This window comes from Haliotis rubra, unplaced genomic scaffold (genome assembly GCF_003918875.1).
Source record: "Haliotis rubra isolate DU_JTF1 unplaced genomic scaffold, ASM391887v1 Scf1182, whole genome shotgun sequence".
Taxonomy (NCBI): Eukaryota; Metazoa; Mollusca; class Gastropoda; order Lepetellida; family Haliotidae; genus Haliotis; species Haliotis rubra.
Window position 1 is genome coordinate 47307 of NW_025765095.1, and position 20627 is coordinate 67933.

The following is a 20627-nucleotide window of genomic DNA, read 5'->3' on the forward strand; positions in this document are numbered from 1 at the left end:
CTCCTCTTTATCCCTAATCAACGCGTTAGAATTGATCTTCAGCAACCCTTGTTTGACGTAGAGGCGACTAACGGGATCGGGTGGTCAGGTTCGCTGACTTGGTTGACAAATGTCATCTTATCCCAATTGCGTAGATCGATGCTCATGCTGTTGATCACTGGATTGTCAGGTCCAGACTCGATTATTTACAGACCGCCGTCGTTAAAGAACACACAAACAAACATGATCAAGGTATCGATCACTGGATTGTCTGGTCCAGACTCGATTACTTACAAACCGTCGTCATATGACAGACCATTTACAGAGTGTGGCGTTAAACAACAAAGAAATAATAATACAGGATAATACCGGTTTCCTGTTGCTAGGCAACTGCACACCAGCATGAATACCACCACACTCAGACACAGCAGGAAGACACATCTTTGACCTGTCCTACCGATTTATAAAAATGCACGTATGTTTCCGAAAATGCTGTCATATATATAAAATATAATTTAGTTTTACAAATACAATGAGTGAAGGGGGTAAAATGTTCAGGTCCCTTTTTGTGTTTTAACAGTGTTTTAGTGAAGGCAATCGAAACAACAATCATTCTGTTGTCTTTTTTCCGAATGTCGATTTTTTCTGGTTACAGCGATTATATATTCGTAACTTCGATTAGCTTTTCGTTATTTCAAGTTCCGTTATTTTCTAGTTTTGCAAAGTTTCTTTCCAAAAATAACAATTTCGTATATTTTCTTGGATTATTTTCTCGTAATTTCGAATATTTCATACCTGCCAGGTGGTGAGGTAGCCTAGTTGCTAAAGCGTTAGCTCGTTACGCCAAAGAACCAGATGCGATTCCCCACAAGGATACAATGTATAAACCCCGTGGTAATGCTTGAATAATGCTCAAAGCGGCGTAAAACCACAGTCATTCATTCGTAATTGCCTACTTTGCGGAATGGTGACATCTTCATTCGCTTTCGGTTTCTGCTTGTCCTGGAAGTCCCATGTGTTGAGGTCGGAATACAGGAGAGCGTTGTCGGGTCGTTTGCTTAACTCCTTAAAGTCCGGCGGAGGGATGCAGTTCTTGTACAAACACTTAAACGCCTTCATTTTCAAGTTCCGGTCCTCGCTGTTCACTGTGGTTTTTGTCTTCTGGGATACTGAAATGAATTGAGCCTGATTTAAAGAATCTCCTTTCACATGTCCAGGGGGTCGTCCATAATACAACCATAGAGCTACAACAGGGGTATGGGAGTTACTGCCACCGTAGCGCTACGACTGTCGTACGTCAATGTTAAGGTATACCACCGTAGCGCTACGACTGTCGTACGGAGTTAAGGTATAGTTACTACCGTAGCGCTACGACTGTCGTACGTCAATGTTAAGGGTATGGTAGTTACGATCACCGTAGCGCTGCATCAGTCTAATGCCTATGCTAAGGCAAGGTATGGGAGGAGCAACAGTTGCAAGCCTATGTTAAGATATGGGAGTTACGACCACCGTAGCGCTACGACTGTCGTACGTCTATGTTATGGTGGGGCGATGGGGTAGCCTAGTGGTTAAAGCGTTCGCTCGTCACGCCGATGGTCCAGGTTCGAATCCCCACATGGGTACAATATGTGAAGCCCCTTTCCGGTGTCCCCCGCCGTGATATTGCTGGAATATTGCTAAAAGCGGCGTAAAACCATACTCACTCACTATGTTATGGTATGGGGATTACGATCACCGCAGCACTGCGACTGTCGTAATTCTATGTTCAGGATTGGCAGTTATTATCAACGAAGCGCTATCATACGTTTGAGGTATGGCAGTTAGCACTAACGACTGAAGAAGCTACGGCTGCTTTGTAAAACGGCACCTATAACTATAGAATAAATAACTTTGTCTGTGAACGTGCTTCTCGCACACCTGGCTGTCCCTTGCTCTGCACTCCTCCCTCGTAACAAACAGTGAACTGTGTCAATATTTTAATGATAGTTTGTTAAACAACTTTATTATTTTTAGGACAAATATTCTGCAAAACCCTCACAGAGTGGGTATGATGTTTTGATTATGATCAGCGTTTCATTGAGTATGTTATGTTTATTAGTTTTCGAGTTAGATTGCAATTCATCAGTGTCCGCTTTTGGGCCAAACGGACTATAGTGGAAACGTTATTTTGTTTGGTGCCTATGTACACAGGGATGTTCGTGCTGACTGATCGTAACTGAAGTTATATTTTTGTATTCAGTAATACCCATACGACCATCGTACTTATATTACAAGGAAGGAAATTGTGCTCTTAGTCAAGAGGCTTTCAATACTGAATAAATTTCCTCATCTGCTTCAAAGAGACAGAAATAATCCTAGCTACCGTTACATTTTCCGTCAATTCTATTTATTTTTAATCTATTTTGACATCATACAAAAGATCAGTGCAGCTGACCTAGGTAGCAGAGTTGGCTCTCGCTCTCCTTGTAATACCAGGCCCCGTTGACGTCGGTGTTGACGTTCAAACCACCAACGGTTTCGTTGATGGGGGAGTCGGCGATGGAGAAACGATCAGGACGTTCGACCCGCTGGCAAAATGTCATGTGGTTGTTGGTCTGTTGGAAATAAATATTGATAGCAAATACATAAAAACATAAATGTCTATAAAATGTCGAAGGTGTGTTTTCATAAATTCTGTTAAATTTTAGCTCATTTGATGCTGGAAAAAGCATGACTTGACATAAATCTGTTTCACCGATTAGGTGCCTGATCATGACTCTGAGGGTGTGTGTTCGAATCCCGCGTGGGATATCCCTCAACCCAAGAAAAGTACTAGAAATTGTAATCCAAAATACAACATATGCTACATTTGACCACTTTCTAAATGGCGTCGTGTAATAAAAGCTTTCGGCCGTGGGAGACGTGCCAAATAACACCTCTCAGAGGGGTACACAAAGTCCGCAGTCTAGACTACCAGTTGTGCGACCTTCATTTTTGTGGAAATCGCGGTGGCTGATCAGGTTAGGCGGCTGACTTTGCGTGCTGGCGATTAGGTGCCTGACTCTGATGGTGTGGGTTCGAATCCCGCATGGGGCTCAACCCAACAAAAGTACTAGAATCTGTACTTTACTGAGAAAGTGTAATGCCAAACATAAATATGTATACTGTTTCACCGCCATATAGCTGGAATATTGCTGAGTGGGGCGTAAAACTGAACTCACACACTCACTACTGTGTCACTTCACACGAAAATAGGAAGGAAAGGTTTATAGAAATACATACCAAAAATCTGTAAACTGTGGCATCGTAGCTTATATTGGTGACATGTTCTGCATTCTCAAAGGTCAAGTTATAGGTATCTCCATCGACAAGAAGAGCCATCCAGCCAGGCTTGTGAGTCACCCTCTTGTGTGCAAACTCCGAAAACACGCTGTTCCCCGCGGCGTTTGTGAACTGAAGTTTCTTGCCCTCGAGACTGGATGGTTTTGGGTTTTTCATGGCGAAGCGATGGTAATTTACGCCAGGGTTACACTTTTTAGCAGCGACCCCGTAGCTACAGCTTGGTTCGTCCGTACACTCTGAAGAAGGTAAAATGTCCACGGCGGGCAGGACAGACGCCCCGGCTGTGCCCAGTAAACTGCCGTCAAGGTCTATCATGGCGGCTTCATGTTCCCAGGCAAACTTGAACTTCCGGTCGGCATTTGTAAATGTGAGACCTGTGCTTTTGTATATGAAACCACCGCAAAGATGGCTGCATATTCCATCCGAAGTGGACACGCGCATTCCGGTCAAATGGCTTTGGTCGTAATTCTCGAAGCTCAGGTTTTTCAAGAGCAGACCGTTTCCCCATGGTAGGGACAATCCAAAGGATGGGTTCGTGATGGCGGGGGTTAAATCTGGGTGACGACCTGCTATTAGTGAATCCCTGATCATTGGTCCAGTTTCATCATACTGGTTGACGTTCTTTAGAGACTTTATTTCAATTCCAACCTCATTATTGAAGACCTTGAATCCCTTGACTTGGATGTTGCCTGTATTTACAAATTCAGCTCCCTTGTGGTTATTGTATGCTAACAGGTTCTCGAATACAGCCACTGCAAAACAATACAACCTTTTTCAAAATCAATCATAGAAGTAAATCTAGTTCAGTGTCACCGCACTCTTTCAGCTACATTCAACCTATATTACAGTCTGTAAATAGTCTCGACCGGGCAATCCAGTGATCAACAACACGAGCATCGATCTACGCAATTGGGATACGATGACATGTGTCTACCAAGTCAGCGATCATGACGATCCGATCGCGTTAGTCGCCTCTTACGACAAGCATGGGTTACTGAAGATCAATTCTTACCAGGATCTTCACGGATTAAATCGTAGTAAGATGGCTAAGGCTTTATGAAAGGTGCCCAGAAGATACAAGCAGGGTGAGAAGAAAATTTCCTACACTAAAGACCCTGAAATACAATAGAAGAAGACCTTTAACAAATGCAAAGAACTAATAAACCATTTTTACCAACCTGTGTCTGAAAAATTAGTTCAATTATATCATAGCGTGTCAGCTTAATGTGGGTGAGTGAGTGAGTTTGGTTTTACTCCGCTTTTATCAATATTCCAGCAATATCACGGCGGGGGACACCAGAAATGGGTTTTACACATTGTACCCGTGTGGGGAATCGACTTCGGGTCTTCGGCGGGACGAGCGAACGCTGTAACCACTAGGCTACCCCACCGCCCCTATTAATGTGGAAAGAAACCCCGAACTAATGCAGGGCATTGAGGATGGCACTTTGGTAAGATACATTGACACATAACAACGCGGATCATAACCTACTCTCCGGAACTGTTGTCTCGCCGTGAGAGCCACCATTTGATGTCTGGGGAAGGGTTGTCTTGGATTTTGTATGGATTAGACATTATTTTAAACAAAACTTAGCAAAAGTTATATTTCTGTAGCAGGCAATTTCTTTGTTGTTTACAACAGTCTAAAGCATAATAGGTTTCAAAAGAGTTTTCTGGAAAAATTCTTTCGAAACATTTTAGGTTGATTTTAACATTTCTTGTCGAAAGCAACGCATTCTCTTGAACAATGAACGAAAGGTGGCTATTAACTATTTTGCGTAATATTTCGAGACTCTCATCACGTCAACAGGTGGGTATATCGCAAAAAAGCCTTGAAAAAATTTGAAATATTTTCAAGAGCGGATATAAACCTAATTCACTCACTCATCTCACGAATTTAGGATACTCACGTTCTATTGGAAAGTAGTCTTGAAAGACCCAAAGAGCGAACCACCCATTAGAATGACCAGTGTTGTTACTGAAGATGCCGAGAGGAACCTCTTTGCATCTCACTTCAGTCGTCTTGGATGGACCGCCAGGATGAGTATGCATCCGGTACCAAAACCCAAAGTGGGTACCCCCTGCGGCGGCATTGTGGCTGATTGTGTTGTTTGGATTGGTCACCCAGAACGCGGCTGGCGTGATGTCATCGTTCAAAAGACTACTGCTTGCGCGCACGAACAGAGCAAGATTCCATCTGAAGAAGTTGCCAGTCTCTATGCCGTCTTCCAAGAACAGTGAACCGCCCTTGACGTCGTGTACAACGTTGTGTTCGACGTACGTATTGTGGCTTCCGTGGACGTTGACGGCCCTGTTGTTGGATTTGTGTATGGAGCTGAATCTGACATACGACTTAGACATATCCCCGTTCAGATGGAAGTGGATAGCGTACCTCCCAAGTCTGAAGGCTTGTCCGGCGTTTGTGACTTCGGTGTAGCTGATACGGGCAATGGCGATGTTTGTGTCCCGTTCTGGAGCGTGGATCATAATTTGTGATCCAAACTCATCACTTCCCAACTCATGACCAAATCGGCCTTGGAAACAGGTTTGCGTGGCGAACTCACCTGAAATGGACATTCAGTCAATAATATTATGTGATACAAGAAATGAAGATGTTATTGAAAATACAATAGTTGGAAAATTCAGAAGCAAATGGGGAAAAACATACAATGTATACAATGAAAGGTCCAGAGGAAATTTCTGTTATATTTGGATATAAATTACTATAATTTTGAATACCTGTACAAGACGCACGATTGAGTTGCATGGAACAGACATTTCTACAACGATTTGTAATGACTGAGTGAGTTTAGTTAGCAATATTGCAGCTATATGGCGGCGGTCTGTAAATACATTGATCAACAGCATGAGATTCGAAACTACGAATATATAACGAAGTAGAATTGATTATCACTTTGAGTTCGTAATATTGGTTGGTTGGTTGGTTTGTTGTTTAACGCCGCACTCGGCAATAGTCCAGCTATTTGACGGCGGTCTGTAAGTAATCGAATTTGTCCCATGTGTCAAAGAGTGAGTGAGTGAATTTAGTTTTATGCCGCACTCAGCAATATTACAGCTATATGGCGGCGGTCTGTAAATAATCGAGTCAGGATCAGACAATCCAGTGATCAACAGCATGAGCATCGATCGACGCAACTGGGATACGATGACATGTGTACTCAAGTCAGCGAGCCTGACCACCTGATGGGCAGCTGAAGACCAATTCTAACCCGGATCTTCAGAGGCCTAAAATGCCCTTGTATTCAGGTTGTGCTTAATTCAGGTAGTGCTCGTGTTTATATACCATTGGCGACACATGATGGGTTATTCCCATCAATGTTTAGCATAGGACAAGTTAGCGCGCAGACCACCCGATCCCGTTAGTCGCCTCTTACCACAAGCATGGGATTTTAACTCGGATCTTTAGGAAGGCGCAGGGCTGTACCCCAGCTTCCACGAAAATGCATGACGGACAACTGGTAGTCTAGTGTACCTGCATCTTACAAGTGTAAATTGCCATGGTTTCAATGGCCGAAGGTATGAATACACAGTGCCTGTTAAAATGTGGTCAGCTGCAACATATGTTATATTTAGGATTACACTTTCTCAGTAAAGTACAGATTCTAGCGGTTGTGGGGTGGCCTAGTGGTTAAAGCGTTCGTCACGCCGAAGACCCGGGTTCGAATCCCCACATGGGTACAATGTGTAAGGCCTATTTCCGTTGTCCCCCGTCGTGATATCGCTAAAAGCGGCGTAAAACAGTACTCACTCACTCACAGATTGTAGCATTCCTTTTCGGCTTAGTCCCATTGGAGACTTTCGATTAGGTCACTCAATATGAGAGGGTGAGGATTTGAATCCCTAATATGAGTCGACCCGAGAACTAGAATCTGTAATCCCATTATACATAAACCTGAAGGGTGCTTCTCACTATATATTAAGCATCTCTTCTTTTCCCGGAATAACCGCATTTGAGGTTTTTGTTTGCTCTCAGGCTTTACTTTTTGTAAGTAAGACCTCTTGGGGTTGAATTATTTATTTATAGTTACTCTCACTAAATTGATTTTACTTGCGCTTCAGTTATTGTTATGTAGTTTCATTAAATGATCATCTACATTATAATTATCCATCATTGACGGTTTATTTGTTATGGGAAACACTTCCCCTCGGTTTCGGTAGAGAATATACAATCTTGGGAGGAGGGAAATCCCTCGGGGCTAAAGCCCTCCTCCCTCGGTTTTACATTCTCTTCCAAAACCTAGGGGGCGTGTTTTCTCCCATACCTAACACATGTTGCAATGTTCTCGTTACTTACCAGTGTCAAATCCGGCGGGGCAGGGTTCGATCGAGTCCTGCCACTGGGTGTTGGTTGACCCCCTCACAACAACGTTATGGGTCAACAGTCCAACCTCGGCTCTTGTGTCAACGGACATACCGCTGAAGGTCAATGTTACACCCAAATGACCATACGTCAAAGCCGTATCCAAGGTCAAGGTCATGTTGTCTGAAGAAATGGCCGTGATCGATCTGACCTCTGTCTCCTCCTGGCTGTGCCTACCACCCGTGGTTGCTATGGCGATGGAGTCCCCAACTAACCAGTTTACTGGCTTCTCGACTGTAATGGTAGTGGCCCCAGCTGCGGCGGTGGAGGCGAGACGCGTCCATGTCGCCCCTACATTCTTTCCTGAAACAATACAAAAGAGTTGAAATGGACATCAATAAATCCTTGAGCTATTTATGCTAGGGGTAAAAACGGTGCGCTCTAACCACGGTGCAGTACGTATTGCGGTACAAGGGCTTCGGTCCGGTCCGTTTCGGTTCAGTATTTGAGAACTTACTTCCGGGAAGACATCGGCTGTCTAGCAAAGAAATGCATAGATTTTGACAAATGATTCGATTTCTAGACATTTTAGAAAAAAAAATTGAAATAGGATAAAAAATGACGCTACGAAAACGGAAAATATCGTATATTTGGAATGCATTACGGTATACCGAACCGAAGGCAAATTACCGCGGTGCTACTAATACCGCGGTATACCGTTTCAAATCTTCTTTATGCCGTATTTGACGTATTAATCCCCCCTCCTTTCACTCCCAACCCCCTGTAAGTCCCACCGCAATTATGGAATAGTCAACTGTCCATTTACTCTTTTTTGTGTGATATTAAACCTCTTCCTAATCAGCACCCCCTTTCCAGGTGTATTCCTGATAAACGCCCCTTTTTAGATTATATCTAGTTCCGGCGTTAGGGTAGCCTAGTGGTTAAAGTGTTCACTCGTCACGCCGAAGATCCAGGTTCGTTTCCCCACACGGGTACAATGTGTGGAGCCAAGTTCTTGTGTTCTGTTGCTAAAGACGACCTAAACTCACTCACTCCTTTTATCAGCTGAGCGCATCGGCGAAGGTGGTATTGCATATCAATGAGTTGGAAGACATGACATATTTGTACATGAATTATGACACGGTCAATAAAAGGCAAAGAACTGATTGGCTTAAAACTCAAGACGTTCACTTGGTTCGCGTCATGTGATTGTTTGAGTGTCAGCTGAGTTGAAATAAGGAAGCAAAATCCTGCAATTATTGATATTTTTGTAGAGAACGTCGCTCGGTACCGTGAAAATTATAGGTGAATGATGGAGTCGAACAGTCGACCAGAAGATCCTACCTCATATAAGGAACATACCGCAAATAACAGATGCGAATGTCTGTTTAAACCACTGGGTTTTCTCTCTTAGTCATGCCGACCGCCTCCGTGGTGTAGTGGTTAGAGCGTCCGCCCGGAGAGCGGAAGGTCGCGGGTTCGATCCCCGACAGCGTCATACCAACAGACGTTAAAATATGGTACCTGTTGGTCCCTGCCTGGCGCTCGGCATTAATGGGTACAACAAGGACTGGTCGGCTCGGCGTCAGTATAATGTGTCTGAGTGAGGTATGCATGCTTCACTGCGGCATGGTATCTCAGTGGGCTAGCACTATAAAACCAGCTTCAGTCTGGGCTAGTACAAGCAGCCACACATACACATACACACGCATGCACGTCGTCATATGAGCGTAATATTCTCAAGCACGACGTTAAACCAATTTTCACCTCACCTCACCTCTTAGTCATGCCACGCGTTTGGTATTTCGTGCAATGTATTATAAGATTATCTATTAGAGCTTTTGAAGTTGAGAAGAGAGACGTTTTGTAAAGAGGTAAACAAACCATGTAAGTCCAATGTTCCGTTCCTCACAGCGAGGACCTTTGCTCCGTATATGGGAAGTTCAGGAGCCCGTAGACTCCCATGCAGAGTGATGATTCCTTTACTCTGGAAAGGGGCGTCTTCCGTACCAACCTACAACGGCAACATGGACATGCACTACTTCTGAATACACGGATACACAGAGTAGTGCAAGGTCGTACACTCCTCCCCAAGTTGTTGATACCCTTTTTTCTTTATTGCTTTTTATCGAAGAATACTTATCTTGGAAAAACAATATTTTGCTTCAGAGAGTTGAAAAAACAGATATTGTCGGGCACAACAAATTCTATTTGGACAATTATCTTAGATGATGAATCAGGCCATTCTAACACACGCACACCAATCGCCAGATTCTCAAATGGTCAGCCCTTGAAACGGATTGGAATTTTGTAGTTCTGTGTAATTACATAGTAGCAAGGGTGTTGTTCTCAAAAACATATTCAGGCGCATAGCTTAATTAAAAAATAATAATATTTCTTTTGCAAACAGTTGGTAGAAAATATATATTAATCTGCCCGTCTCTCTGCTTTTTTCGTTTTAAACCGTTTTAAACATGCCAAGGGGCATAGTGTTGTTTCCTTTCTCAAATTCATTGAACCATTTTTTTGTCACACACAATTGTCAAGCCATAGATTACATTTCACAAATTGCGGCAGGACTCAGCGGTTGTTAAATAGACACAGTAAAGTTGTTTAAATGTTCAGTTACATAAAAATTACAAACTCATTATAGCTTCTATCGCCACCCAGTGTACCTGATCCAGGTGACAATTAGTCTTCAGCATCCCCTGCTTGTCGTAAGTGACGACTAACGGAATTGTAAGTGACGACTAACGGGATCGTAAGTGACGACTAACGGGATCGGGTGGTCAGGTTCCCTGACTTGGTTGACACTTGTATACCAACTGCGTAGATCGAAGGTCATGTTGTTGATCACTTGATTGTCTGGTGCCGATTTTTTACAGACCGCCGCCAAAAAGCTGGAATATTGCTTAGCGCGGCTTTAAACAACGAACAACCAACCTACTACATACATAAAACCAATGAGATTATCTGAGAATTACAAATCTGTATCTGACCTGAAGCTTTCCCCCATCCACGATAAGGATGCTTTCAGCTCGCAGCTCGATGTCTTTCTCATCGAAGATCAGCTCACCACCTGCATAAAAAATAACAACGGTTCAATCAGTACCATTCTTGGCTGTAGTGTGTGAAGGCGTACTGTTTTACGCCGCACTGATAAACCAGTGATTAAAGGAATGAGCATCGATCGACGCCTTCGGGTCACCGAGCCGGACCAATGGCTGCCTTTCTCAGTCGGCTCATAGTACCAGCTTAGGTTACCATAGTAACAGTGCCAGTTGGAAAAAGTGTATGAGTGAGTCGATTGTAACAGGAACCCAGCAATATCGTGCGGGAAGGACACGGGGAAGTGGGGTGCACGTTTTGAACCCACATTGAGAATCAAACACGGTTCAAACGGGATCGGGTGGTCAGGCTCGCTGACTTGGTTCACGTATGTCATCAGTTCCCAATTGCGCAGATCGATGCTCATGCTGTTGATCCCTGGAGTTTCTGGTCCAGACTCGATTATTTACAGACCGCGGTCATATAGCTGGAATATTGCTGAGTGCGGTGTAAAACTAAACTCACTCACTCACTCACTTTGGCGTTACTATCGACCGCTATTCTATTGTCCTACATATAAACAGGATATTAAATTTATTTGTTCGTTTTTTTGTGATGGTGATGATAATTATGATGACTAAAATCAAAACATATTTTTGAATGATGATAGACTGACTGACTGAGTGAGTTTGGTTTGGTTATATCATCAATGATATATAATTATACAGCGAGAGTATATTTTGGATTCCTTATCGTAACATCTGTAATAAGGTAAGATAAGATAAAATAAGATGAGATACAATTTGAGTTACATCCTATTGAGTGAGTGAGTGACTGAGCATGGTTTTACGCCGCTTTTAGCAATATTCCAGCAATATCACGGCGGGGGACACCAGAAATGGGCTTCACATATTGTACCCATGTGGGGATTCGAACCCGGGTCTTCGGCGTGACGAGCCAACGCTTTAACCATTAGGCTACCCCACCGCTCCTAATGATGATAGATACTTTAAGAATGTGTTCAGGTATTTTGTTCCCGTACCTTGGATAAGCAGCATCTTGAGGACGGGCGTGTCTGTGTCCAGTAGAAGAATCTGACCCTTGGGCACGACGACCAACTCCCCAACTCCTGGGGGATCATTCCCTCCCCACGTGGCTTTGGCCGACCACACATCTATGTACTCGAAGGCGGCGTCGGTCTGTCGAAGTGGGACAATAACTTGAGATTAGCATTACTTAATACAAACATCACTCTGATATAGCTTGAATATTGCTGAATGCGGCGTAAAACCTTACCCATTCGATTGCATAAAGTGAATGAGAGAACATGAGCAGTGGATCACAAGCATTACAGGGGACAGACATAACATAGAAATCGCCAGCTAATACGAGATAATTACTATGTAAAGTTAAGTAAGTTCCGTTTGGATCAGTGTTAAAGGGAATGCCAATGGGAGATGAGACATGACTTGTTGCCAAGGAAGGAAGCTGTGTATTGTCACCTGAAACTTGTATATCTTTGTCCCATGTGTCAAAGAGTGAGTGAGTGAGTTTAGTTTTATGCCGCATTCAGCAATATTACAGTTACATGACGGCAGTCTGTAAATAATCGAGTCTGGACCAGACAAGCCAGTGATCAACAGCATGAGCATCGATCTGCGCAATTGGGAACCGATGACATGTGTCAACCAAGTCAGCGAGTCTGACCATGCGATCGCCTTAGTCGCCTATTACGACAAGCATGGGTTACTGAAGATCAATATTCTAACCCGGATGTTCACGGGTCCATGTGACAAAGATAAAATAATGGAAGAAACGAGAACCCCGCCACGCCCAAATTACAGGGCGTTTTTTTTTACATAAAATTAACAACTTGATCCCCCATAAGTAGTGTTATCGTGCTAAAATTAAGCAAATATATATAAAATATAATTGATTAATTTAGCTTTATTGTAAATATTTGGTTTGCGATCGTATAGATATAATATTAAATTCTTTTGGGTACAAACATATGCTCTCTCAATACATTTGGTTTATTATAAGCAGTGATCGCTTTAGGCAAACATGTCACTGCACAGAAAATCTATGCCTGCACTGCGGTGCAATAAAATGTGTAAAAGTCAATGGGACTATTGTGCACAGGTAACTCTTCCTCCGGTCATAGCTGTCAATACGATGGACATAGGCAGTTAAAACAAAGATGGTTTTATGCTTGACATGCGAGCTGGTCATCTTGAATGGAAACCGTGTGCGTGGCACGAGATGACAAATCACTGTGTTCCGGGTTAAGGGGTATATATGGAGGGCAGGTGTAGGTCCTAACCATCACTTGCACTCCAGAAATAAACGGATCACGTCACAATTCTGTGCTCACGGTTTCCTTCTCTCTTCAAAGATAAGCAGCTCAGTAATTCTTATTGATGTATACATGTTGTTTTGTTATATGCAATACTGGTGTATTATTGTAATTAGTGATTTTATTATAATGTTACATAAGCGTTACTTTGACCTATGTGTACAAGGTGTATTCCCAGACTTGTATGCAATGCTTAGGTCAATTACGTTAAACTATATTGCAAACTGCAATATAGAATTTCTATGACAAATAGTATTTCATAAAAGTAATCATTGTATCGCCCTTTGCGACTTGTATGTTAAGACATGACGTTGTCTCCCTTCATTACAAGCGACGCATCTAAATGATTACCACCCTTCACGATAAATGTAATGTGTCAGATTTGTAGAGTTCATATTGTAATGTATATTGTGTAATGTGTTGTTTGATTTAATTATCAAGTCATTAATGGACAATGTTAAACTATAGGCTAGGTGCAGCGTATCACGCAAACTACCTTTACATATGTGAACCTGGAGTTAATTGAGATATTTCGTGGATCATTGCTTTAGTAGCCTCCGGCCACACTCTCGTACTCTCTATCCACCAGGAGCCCCTTTTGTCTACATTGTGTATCATTAACCTGTACTCATGTATAATTGTCTTTAGGTCACATGTGTTTCATTGTATGAGTTTATTGTGAATAAGAAAACATGTGACACCATACTTACTGTAAAAAAGGTTGTTAAGCCATTACCGCAATAATTCTAAAATATGGAATGTTTAATATTACTTACTGTTTTGAATATCTTCGAATTATCAAACTTCCGTTTCATTTATTTTATATATTGCACGGTATATGAATTCTTATAAATATTATGTTATTATACAATCTTGTGGATTGTTCTGTAACATCAATCACTTGCACTCCAGAAATAAACGGATCACGTCACAATTCTGTGCTCACGGTTTCCTTCTCTATTCAAGGTTCCCCAACAACACAATTCCCCATCTTAAAGTGAGGTCTCTACTTCTCAACAAAGAAGAGGCCTCACAAAATTATCAACTAGACGAAGTCGTGTATTAAGACCAGTAACCTCACGATTTCAATTGGAGGAGAAATTATCAAGATCACCGGCCTCTCACCAAGGAGTATCCCCATCAACTACGAATTGAAAAACCGTACTGTGGAGACTACCAGCCAGACAAGATACAAGGTCTACAGGCACAACTGACGTCCGACAAGAGGAGATTCAGACTCACCAAGTGGCACAGGAACATCTGCGCAAGTGAACCAATCAGAATCAAGACCTGTCCAACAATTCTTCTGTGATGGCTGATGTCCCCCTGGAAAAGTTCTCAGGCTCTCCAGACCATAATGTTACTTCATGGGTAAAGAAGTTCAGGAACTTTGTCCAGTTGAAAAAAACAACTTGACAGTGAAGGACAACAACTTGCTCTGCCTTTTTATCTGGGAGAGGATGCCAGTGGATGGTGTGACAGTCTTTCAGGGGAAATAACAAGGTACTGTTACATTTACAACCAGTTAACAGACATTACCAAGAGATTTATGCCCAGCAAGAAAGACATGAGTATGCTGACAATGTCACAAAATCAACATGAATCAGCAAGGGACTTTGTACCGAGGATAGAAATGGCCGGATGCAAAGATCTACCTGAAAACATCCTTGTGGCTGTTGCTATAAAGGGACTTAACTCCGCCATACGTGTTTGGGTTGAGAACAAAGAACCCAAGACACTGGAAGAAGTAAGGCATGCAGCAGATATTGCAGAAAAGGCAAACCAAGAGCACAGCAGTCCATGCCCTGAGGCCTGAGGGATAATGAGATTGCCAAGCTCTCTGAAGCAATCAAGCAATTAATCTGTCTGCAGACAACCCGACACAGTTCCCAGGACACAGCTAATCCCCAACAGCCACCTCAAAAGACACATAGACGACGGCAGTATGATGGGTGGAGGCAACAACAGCAACAGCAACAGCAGCAGCAACAGGAATTGGTTCCCAAACCAAACTGTACACGTTGTGGTGGGTGGTGTCCAAGTACTCATGTCTGTAAATATAGAAACTTACATGCGCTATCTGTAGAATACCAGGCCATACTGAAGTAGTTTGCAGGAATAAACTTGCTAGGATAAGGCGCCTGGCTCCAAACAGGGAACCAGGCACCCAAGAACAAAACCTTCAGATAACGTTCCAAAATCCTCAAGTAGATGTTTGTTAACTCAAACTTCAGAAAGAAATTTTATCAAAGTTCCCAAGATGATCAAAGTTCCCAAAGAAACCCCTGAACCTTCTATTTCACTAATTGAGCCTTTGGATATCAATACCATTAGGGTCTCCTTAAACAATGTCAAAACCAATGCCTTAGTAGACACAGGTGCAGCCATTTCTTGTGTTACACTCAGCTATCTCACAAAAGCAGGTTACTCAGAAAAGATTTGCTACCCTCTTGTTACAATGGGATAACAGGTGTAGGTGGTGAGACTCCATCCAGTGCTAGGTAGCATAACACTTTCCATTTCTATTAACCATCTTCAATTTGAACACCAATTTCATGTTTTCTCTAAACTGCACAACACACTAATATTAGGAATAGATTTTCTCCGTAAAACATAGAGTTCAAATAGATCTCTTCCATTCAACAGTGCACTTCTGTGAAAATTTGTTCAGTGTACCACTAGTTCACAAAAACACAGGCACAGTTAGGGCTCAAAAACAATGCACTATTCCTCCACGCGCCCCAGTGTGATCTTCCAGATTAAAACTTATAAACTGCAGATACATCACAAACCTTACTTCTTCTAAGAGCCAGCTTCATCACTCTTCTATACAATACCTAGTAGCTGCTCGATGTTTGGTACAAGCCAAACTCCAGAAAGTCAAGGATTCGTATCATGAATCCCACAAGTTCAACTGTCCATCTGAAGGCAAATACAATCTTGGCAACAGCATCTTACGTGGACACGGATTTTACATGTCTGCTAGAAGACAACAGAAGTTTCATCAGGGCCAAATATCAGTGCTACATTATCAGAGGTAAGTACAGAACCTTTAAAATTTGATCTTAGTAACTCTGACTTAACTCCTGAGGAGAAGACGCAACTAGAGTGCTTCCTTTGCTTCACAAAGGTCAGTATTTGCATCAAGTCTTCAGGAATTGGGCAGAAAACAGATCTTCATTTGCACAAAATAGAAACAGGTTCAAATCAGCACCAGTACATATGCCTTTCTATCAAGCAATCTTCAAAGTAAGAGCAGAATGTGCAAGGCAAATTGATGAAATGTTAGCAGCAGGCATTATTGAGACCCAGTGAATCAGAATGGCGCTCACCAGTGAGTATATGGTGAAAAAAGAGGGACGGTAGTCTTAGATTTACAGTAGATTATAGAAAATTGAATGATCTTACCAGACCTATATTTTTTCCAATGCCAAGGCTAGATGATGTTATTGATTCAGTTGGGCAAACTCAAGCAAAATATTTTTCCGTTTTGGACTGTGCTAATGGCTTTTTAAGTAAGTGCAATTTGGATCCGGAAACAAAACATAGGAATTGCTTTCATAACCTGAGAAGGGATATTTGAATTCAATAGATTACCTTTTGGTCTTAAAATGCACCAATGGCATTTCAAGGCAACTATGTCAAAAGCATTGAGAGAAATGAATTGGCACGGTATGTCCACCTAATTTATGTTGATGATGTAATCATCCACTCAAAAGAACATTTCAAGAACACTTAAAAGCATTTTAAAATATGTATTTTTCCAGAAGTTGAAGGAAGCAGGTTTAACCAGCAAACCATCAAATGTCAATTTGCAGATAAACAAGTGAAGTATTTAGGCCACATTTTTCAGTAAAGATGGAATAAAAGTTGATACAGAAGAGAAAACTGAAGCTGTAAGTTCATTTCCTCAACCTAAATCTCAACCAAAATGTTCGACCAGTTTTAGGTCTTGCCAACTACTATACGCAAAATTTGTAAGGTTACTCCAAAATAAACTATACCATTGAACCAATTGCTTCAAAAGTTAAATTTGATTTGGAATGATGCTTGCCAAAATGCCTTTGATAACCTCAAGCTAGCTCTAACATCCGCTCAGAGGTACTTGCTTATCTGGCTTGAAAGATTTTATCCTAACCACAGAGATGCATCAGGGGAAGCAATAGGTTACGCCTCTCACAGATCAATGATGAAGGTAACGAACGTATAATTTGCTTATGGTGGTAGGTCGTTACATCCTTATGAAAAGAAAATGGTCTGTTTCTGAAAAAGAAGGATTAGCAATTCTTGACGGTATTCAAGCCTATCGTGTGTATTTGGCAAATGAAAATTTACACATTTACACAGACCATACCGGCACTCACATGGCTAAAAATCTGTAAAAGAAAATCTGGAACTGGAAGACTTGCTAGATGGGCACTACGTCTCTCCAAGGTATGATTATGATATCAAGTACAAGACAGGTAAGTCAAATCAAAACGCTGATGCCTTGTCTCGTAGACCATATGCACTCAAGCTGACGTCCTCCCAGACTCGGATGAGATACCAGCACCAACCCAAGAGGTAAGAAAGTGTAGCTGAACTACGAAGTCTCTAACCATGCGGAGGGACGAAGGAACTTCTGTGTGTCACATTTGGGTATTCGGAAAAAGATCCGCCCACTGATATCGGCTTTTGGCCCCGAAGATCACATCTCCAGGCTCTGAAGGAATCAACCAGCGTCAACGAACCTGTCCAGACTTCAAAGAGACATCATTGAATACAAAGAGAGAGGAGAAATTCAGAAACTTCACCTACAACGGCCTAGGAGGTCTCGTTAGCAGAGCTATGGAGTATGACATCGTCAATGATACCCTCTATCACATCTACCAAATGAAATTTAGAGGATCTAAACCAAACAGACACCAAGTCATCACTCAGTTGGCAGTCCCAAAGGAAGACAGACAAGCACTACTGGAAGCATATCATGATGCTAAAGCAGGAGGTTGCCATTTTGGTCAGGATGCCACCACGTCAGTGTTTAATGAGGAAATACTTCTGGCCAGGTATGTACCAAGATGTTGAAATTATGTCAAGTCCTGTAATGTACATTGTCAACTGTCACTAAGAGGAATTGCAAAAAGCACCAAAGAAGCACCAATGGTTCCGATGCCAGCAGAGATGGCTTCTCTAGACTGCATGTCGACATCCTTGGACCATTACCAGAAACTATGGCAATGGAACAAGTACGTCCTACTTGCTGTCGGTTCCTATTCAAGATGGACAGAAGCTTTTCCCATGAAGACACAAGAAGCAACTGAAGTTAGCATCTCTTATACAATGAAGTCTTTACAAGGTATGAGTTGCACCTAAAACTTTACTTACGGACCGTGGTAGACAATTCACATCAAAGTTGGTAAATGCTCTCTGTGAATTGCTTGATATCAAGCACACCACAAAGGCTTCTGCATACCATCCACAAACCAATGCCGGAGTCTGTGAACGTCGAAACAGTACCATTGAGCAAGTCATGAGAACATACGCCAACCAGCAGCAAAACAACTGGGACACCCTAATTCCAAAGCATCATAATTGGCACTAGAAGCACACCATGTGGAGTCCAACGAACTTCGGTCGCGCATTACATGCTGTTTGGAAGAGAAATGAAACAATGCCAATTGATACCTCGTTAATCCCAAAAGACAATCTAGGAGTTGATGCCAGATTACATTAAGACACCTCCTAGAGAACCTGTAAGAGAGTAGCGAAAGGACATTTGCCAAAGGGAACATTGGAATTTCACAGGAACTCGCCAAAGGAAAGACATGACTGGGGATCAAAGAAACCTTCCTTTGTTGTGCAGGACGAAGTGCTCCTGTACAACAGAAGTGTTAAGAAAGGCAAAGTCTTCGAAGTTAACGAAGAAATGGCGTAGCCCATACTACATCTGCAGAATTTATGCGATAATTTCACTTACAAACTCAGAAGTTGTGAAACGCACTTGAACAGCTTAAATACAGAGTGCATGCAGGTCGCTTAAAAGCCTTTGGGAGGAATCAAAGAGACAGCGAAACAAAAGGAGTCTGTGATCCCAACCAAGGCAAGCTGGCTGATGATCAGGAAACAGTCACTCCAACAGGTTCGAAGAAAGAGACCTAGTACCAGACCAATTACACAAATCTGTCCTGAAGGTGATTCCTAAGAACCAAATTCTGATAGACCCTCAACGCCAATAACAGACGATGATACTTTCTACTCTGTTGAGCAATTCTGAAGGTCAAACAGGCCCGAATGGCAAAGGTACTACCTAATCCAAGTGGAGCTGGCGGATGTTTCAAACTCATAGCAGCCAAAGAAAATATAGCCCACAACTACTGCAGGAGTACCATGTCACTCCACACTACTAAAGGGAAGGCAGAGTGAAGAGCGACCCAGATACTTTCAGCCCAATAGCAATTAGAAGCAGGTTTAGGCCTCTCGGCCTATGAGGGAAAACTCTTCTGTCTACGTGCAAATACAAAGCATACTACACAAAACATTTAGCATTAGCACTTTGGATTTGGTTTAGTCTCTTTTCTGGGTTTAGTACCTATATGTAGTGCGCTAGAAGTTGTGGCCACAACTCACCGAAGACTAAACTATATCTGAAATTACCAAAACTAACAAGACAATGCTTTTCCTTCGTTCACAAACATTGCAATCATTCTCATACTTTACTCTCTTCCTCGTTTCCCCTGCGCCTACTCTTGCAAATCTGGCTACTACTGCTGCTGTGCAGTTCCTGGGAAGTATCTGGAAGGTCCTCAACCTCTCAAAGACTCAACTATGGTATCATCTTCAAACCTGAGTCACAAATTACTTTCGGGTCAGAAGGAATGGATCCACACGTACAAATACCATTACCACAGAACATGGAAATAATCCAGTCAACAAGGTGTTCAAGAGAGAAAAACCAACGTACGACAGGATCTCCAAAGATTACAGGACTTCATCTCAATGCCCTTAAAAATGCAGTGCCAAAGCACAGCTAAAATGAGACACTGCAACAAATGAAACTTTAATACCTATCTGGAAACCCACTCAAAACAGGTAGAAGCAAAGAGCTCTGTTTGGATTTATGGAGTAGTTTTCAAAACACTTTTGGAACTGGCAACAGTTGACGATGTGAACACGGTGGCAAAGCATATAAATGCATGACCAAGCTCATACTAAATACAGCCAATGTTGTGACTAAAATCACAACATCTATCTTCACTTTATGTCAGCTGTTGATAACAGGTTTAACAATGCTATAGAAGCCATTGAAAATAGCCGTAACATTATAGAATACATTGTCTAAAATTACTAACAGCTTTAATTTAGTTGAAGGTAAACTATTGACCATGTCTCAATTAATTGCAGAGCAGGTGGCAACAACTGTGAACACCAAATTGGAAGAATTTAAGTTTAGGTGTTCAAGAATTGAGTGAAGAGAGAAACATCACCATTGCTTACATATCACCAACAGTTCTTAAGCAATCAATTCAACATATTCAAAGACTGAGTAAAACAACAATCTAAACAATTTAATTTGTTGGCTGCATGAGTCCACCAGCATTCTATTACAATCATGGTACATTTATC

General features: G+C 42.1%; 1 protein-coding gene across 1 annotated transcript in view; it reads right to left on the reverse strand.

Moving 5' to 3' along the window:
• The window catches only part of LOC124259805 (fibrocystin-L-like), a 144484-nt gene that overhangs the window by 17382 nt on the left and 106475 nt on the right, over nt 1–20627 (reverse strand). Inside the window, 8 exon segments of the mRNA XM_046694010.1 lie at nt 936–1148; nt 2414–2573; nt 3241–4052; nt 5211–5864; nt 7616–7984; nt 9506–9635; nt 10621–10700; nt 11712–11868. Coding sequence (XP_046549966.1) covers nt 936–1148; nt 2414–2573; nt 3241–4052; nt 5211–5864; nt 7616–7984; nt 9506–9635; nt 10621–10700; nt 11712–11868 — 2575 coding nt within the window.